Source organism: Brassica napus, chromosome A8 (assembly GCF_020379485.1).
Source record: "Brassica napus cultivar Da-Ae chromosome A8, Da-Ae, whole genome shotgun sequence".
Taxonomy (NCBI): Eukaryota; Viridiplantae; Streptophyta; class Magnoliopsida; order Brassicales; family Brassicaceae; genus Brassica; species Brassica napus.
In genome coordinates, this window is record NC_063441.1 from 2,394,712 (window position 1) to 2,398,589 (window position 3,878).

The following is a 3,878-nucleotide window of genomic DNA, read 5'->3' on the forward strand; positions in this document are numbered from 1 at the left end:
GATTAACGTTAAAAATATATACCACTTATGTTATGTTCTAAAACAATAATTTATGTATAGAAAAATGAAAACAAACACGCGCGATTGCACGGATCAAAATCTAGTGTCATCTTAAATTTGATAATTTATTTGGTAGATATAGTTTAGTATTAGTAGAATAAGAGTTTTGCAATCTTTTTGCGCAAACTTTGATTTTCAATGATGTTAAAGTATTTTTGCCCATGTCTTATATTCAGCAACCATTAATGTGAACATTTTAAGTTTGTCGCACACAAAATAAATTTTCTTACAATATTCAATGTTCCACGGTTCCAGTGTTACCAACTGAAATTTACACAATAATCTTGAAACTAGCTAGGTCCGTACGGACAATGAATGACTTTTTGTTACCATTGTTCTTGATTATGTTCTGTTCCATTGAGTTCAGTGCCATTAGTTTCCTCGAGTCCTTTCTTCTTCCTCGGCTTTAATCCACGCAGCCTGCAAATAAGAGAACATAAACACAACCAATACAAGATCAACTGATTAGTTTGCTAATAGAAAGAAGTGTTTTGAAAATATGCAAGAAACGTAAACTACGAACCTTTTCTCTTTCAAGTTTTGACAGACTCGGTCGAATAGCGTTCCCAAGGTCTAAACCACCCCAAGCTTCTTGCATTTCTCTATCCCTTGCTTGTCTTCTTGTTAACACTGGTGCTGTTGTCTCCATCTTCTCGCTTTCAGGTTTCCTTTTATGCTTATTGTTAACTGTTAACAAGCTTGAGTCACCAAGTCCTAACCCACCCCAAGCTTCCAGCATTTCTTTGTCCCTCTCTTGTCGCCTGGTAAGAACCGGTCTTGTCTCTTCTCCCAAATGCTCATTAACTTCTGTTTTCTTGCTTTCGGGTCTTTTTGACTCACCAAGACCTAAACCGCCCCATGTTTCTTGTATCTCTTTATCCCTCATTTGTCTTCTGGTCAGAATTGGTTTCACCGTCTTCATGCTCTCTTCATTGTTGCTCTTTGAATTCTCCTTCTCTTCTACTACAGTTGTGGTCGCTTCCCTTTCTGCTTTGAACCTTAGCTTCTCTTTCTCTAGCTTTGGCACATGTTTCACAAGAACTTTGTCCAAACTCTCATATTCTGACTCTTGTTTTCTCTGTTTGATCCTCAGGTTTCCATAAACTGCTTCTGAAGCGGCTTTCTCTCTTTCCAATCTATGCACCGGCTTGACCAAGATCTTGTCTAGGCTTTCTTCTTGCCCCTTAGTTTTCTTGTTCAAATCCATGTTCTCTTTATCCATCTCTTCTGTCAGCAAACTAGAACTTTTCTCAACTTTTTCCAAATTTCTTACTTCAAGATCTTCTTTGTTTCTCTTCTTTGCTTCTTGGACTTCTTTCTCTAGCTTGGAGACATGTTTAACCATACAACTCTCCAGGCTGGAACCTTCAGGCACATCTTGTTTCCCTGGTTTCTTCACGTTCTCATACATGTTCCCGCAGTTCCTTATAGTTTCTTCAACATCCTTCTCTAATCTTGAGACATGCTTCTTCACTAGCAAACTTTTCAAGTCTGGGACAGGAACCAGTGGCGCTTTGCTTCTTCTTGAGTTCTTTTGGTACGTCCTAAGATTTGCTCCAGGGTTCTTCTTGGCTTCTTCGATCTCTTTCTCAAGCTTTGAAGAATGTTTCACAAGGATGCTTCCTAGATCTGGAACAGTTTCACTTGCAACACCTTGTGGAACGTTTCTGCCTTTTTCAAATACATCCTTTGAAGCCCTTTTGGCTTCATTGACTTCTCTTTCAAGTTTGGTCATGTGCTTGACTAGATACTTGTCCAGACTCGGAATCTCTGTCTCTTTTCCATCGCTTGTTGTTTTTCCTTCAGTTAAAGACCCAAATTTAGAATCTCTTCTCAATCTTGTATCCGTTGAAGTATCTGAAACAGTTGGTTCAACGTTTGTGGTCTGCAGCCTCTGATTACTAACTTCAGCCAATGCCTCACTTAAACCACAAGTTGCAACTATAGAGGCAAGACTTGAGAGTTGATCTTCTTGTAAGCCCTGAAGCCTCTCAAGCATCATATCCACTAGCTTCTCCCTGTTTAACTTCCCAAAAGACTGCCGCCTCTTGACTTTTAGCTGTCTCATTTTGAAAGATGAAGTCTCCTCACATTCAGCCACTTCCTCATCAACCTTGTGTTCAGAATCAGACTCTGTGTCACATTCTGAAGACACCTCAGTGATTTCATGTTGATTATCACGCAGATCAGGATTCTCGCTGATTTTCCTCAGAAGATCTCTAATCTCGGCTTTGCTGAGAGAGGGACAATTTGCAAGCTTAGCAAACGCAGCCTTAACAGCAGCTGCTACTTCTTTATCTACATCAAATGCAGTTTCAAAAGAAGCTGTGACGGTATGAGTAGGAGAACCCCCTCCATGTGCTCCTGATGATTTGATTTTATATTGCTTCCTTGAGCTGTTTGGTTTATCGTGCATTATCACTCCCAAAGCAGACGCGGCTTCAAAAGCTTCCACCGCAGCCTTTTCTGCATTCTCCATCAAAGTTTCTGCTTCTAAACTTGGTATCCTATGAACCGGAAAAAAAAATATGTTAAAAGAGAAGTAAGTAGCACATAATAATGTAGATGGATGCTAAAGCCTTGAAATTACCTAGCAGCTCGGAGTATTCTAGACCAGGACGCTTCAACAAGAGCAGCCTTGCGGAGCTCCATGGCTTTACCTGCAGCCTCTCTAACAGCCATCTGTTCTCTTACGATTCTGCAGTAGTGTGGATTAGAGTCGCCAAGAGTCTCATCAAGAGTCTGGTTCATTCCACCAACCTCCTCCTATACACAAACACCTTACATTAACATTCCAGGACATACACTGCGTTGTAGCTAATCAAATCAATAACAGTAAGCTTTACCTGTAGCTTCTTGATCTTCCTATTCAAGTAAGAATCCCCTCCTCTTCTGCGTGGAAACCAGCCAAGAGGTGAGGACTTACGTTGAGAAGACCTCTTTGAGTGTGATTTTCTAAGAGTTGATATCTCTCTTGGTGATTTTTTCTGCATAGATGTATAAATGGACATAAAGCACCTTAAGCAGAGGTTTAACACTAAGTAGTCAAACATAGCAAGATCCAGCTAAGTTGGTATAAAATTATTGATTCGTCGAAGGCGAGCAACTACAAACCTAGATCCGATTCGATTCCACACCATAACCCTAATTTCTAGAACCCGAATCAATCAAAACCCTCACGTCTTCGATTCAGATACATTCGATTACAAAGCCTCAACGGGAAGAAACTTCAAACCGATCTCGAATTGAAAACAGACATTACCTGCCCAGACTTCGAAGGGGAAGACGAAAACTGAAGAGGATCGGCGCCGCTTCTCTTGTCAGAGACTGAAAGGCATCCCAAGTCCAAGCAGCCGAGATCCATGGCGGCTTTGATCATCTCTCCTCAGATTGATTACAGTGAATAAAGATTCAGAGAAGGAAAGAGTTTCTTGGTGTCCTTCTCTTTTCTTCTTTTCTTGAGTTTTGGGGGAAGGAATATACAAATGGGGAAGTAGCCGTTACAAAGGATCTTCTTACTCTTTTCTCTCAACGGTTCGTTTCGGAGTGAGTTTACGAATTACGATGGGCTTTATCTTATGTGTGCGGGTGCACCTTAGTAATACTAGTCTGAAGACGTGGCCACAGAAGAACATTCCTCTGCTTTGTGGCCTTTCTCGTACAATTTTGGTTTTGAATGATATGTACATCAAGAAAACGCAGATCAAACCTAAAACAAAGATCAAACATAACAAATGCTGATCAAACAGATAGTACAGAACAAATGCAGATCTAACTGGTTAAGCTAATTTATCGAATTAGTGTATTTAACCAAATGT

General features: G+C 40.3%; 1 protein-coding gene across 1 annotated transcript; it reads right to left on the reverse strand.

Moving 5' to 3' along the window:
- Positions 1 to 231: 231 nt before the first annotated feature.
- LOC106439059 lies at positions 232 to 3,558 on the reverse strand. Its single transcript, XM_013880404.3, has 5 exons — positions 3,323 to 3,558; positions 2,907 to 3,047; positions 2,651 to 2,826; positions 584 to 2,567; positions 232 to 480 (listed from the first exon to the last, which is right to left on the reverse strand). The coding sequence occupies exons 1-5, from the start codon at positions 3,437 to 3,439 to the stop codon at positions 433 to 435; spliced, it is 2,466 nt and encodes an 821-aa protein (XP_013735858.2). The 5' UTR covers positions 3,440 to 3,558; the 3' UTR covers positions 232 to 432.
- Positions 3,559 to 3,878: the final 320 nt, after the last annotated feature.

Bases quoted from the DNA above. Each gene is read 5' to 3' on its own strand.
- LOC106439059 (XM_013880404.3), bottom strand. From the start codon at position 3,439: ATGATCAAAGCCGCCATGGATCTCGGCTGCTTGGACTTGGGATGCCTT. The intron at 3,048-3,322 runs GTAATGTCTGTT...ACATCTATGCAG, and splicing joins CCCCTTCGAAGTCTGGGCAG to AAAAAATCACCAAGAGAGAT. The intron at 2,568-2,650 runs GTAATTTCAAGG...TCCGGTTCATAG, and splicing joins AGAATACTCCGAGCTGCTAG to GATACCAAGTTTAGAAGCAG.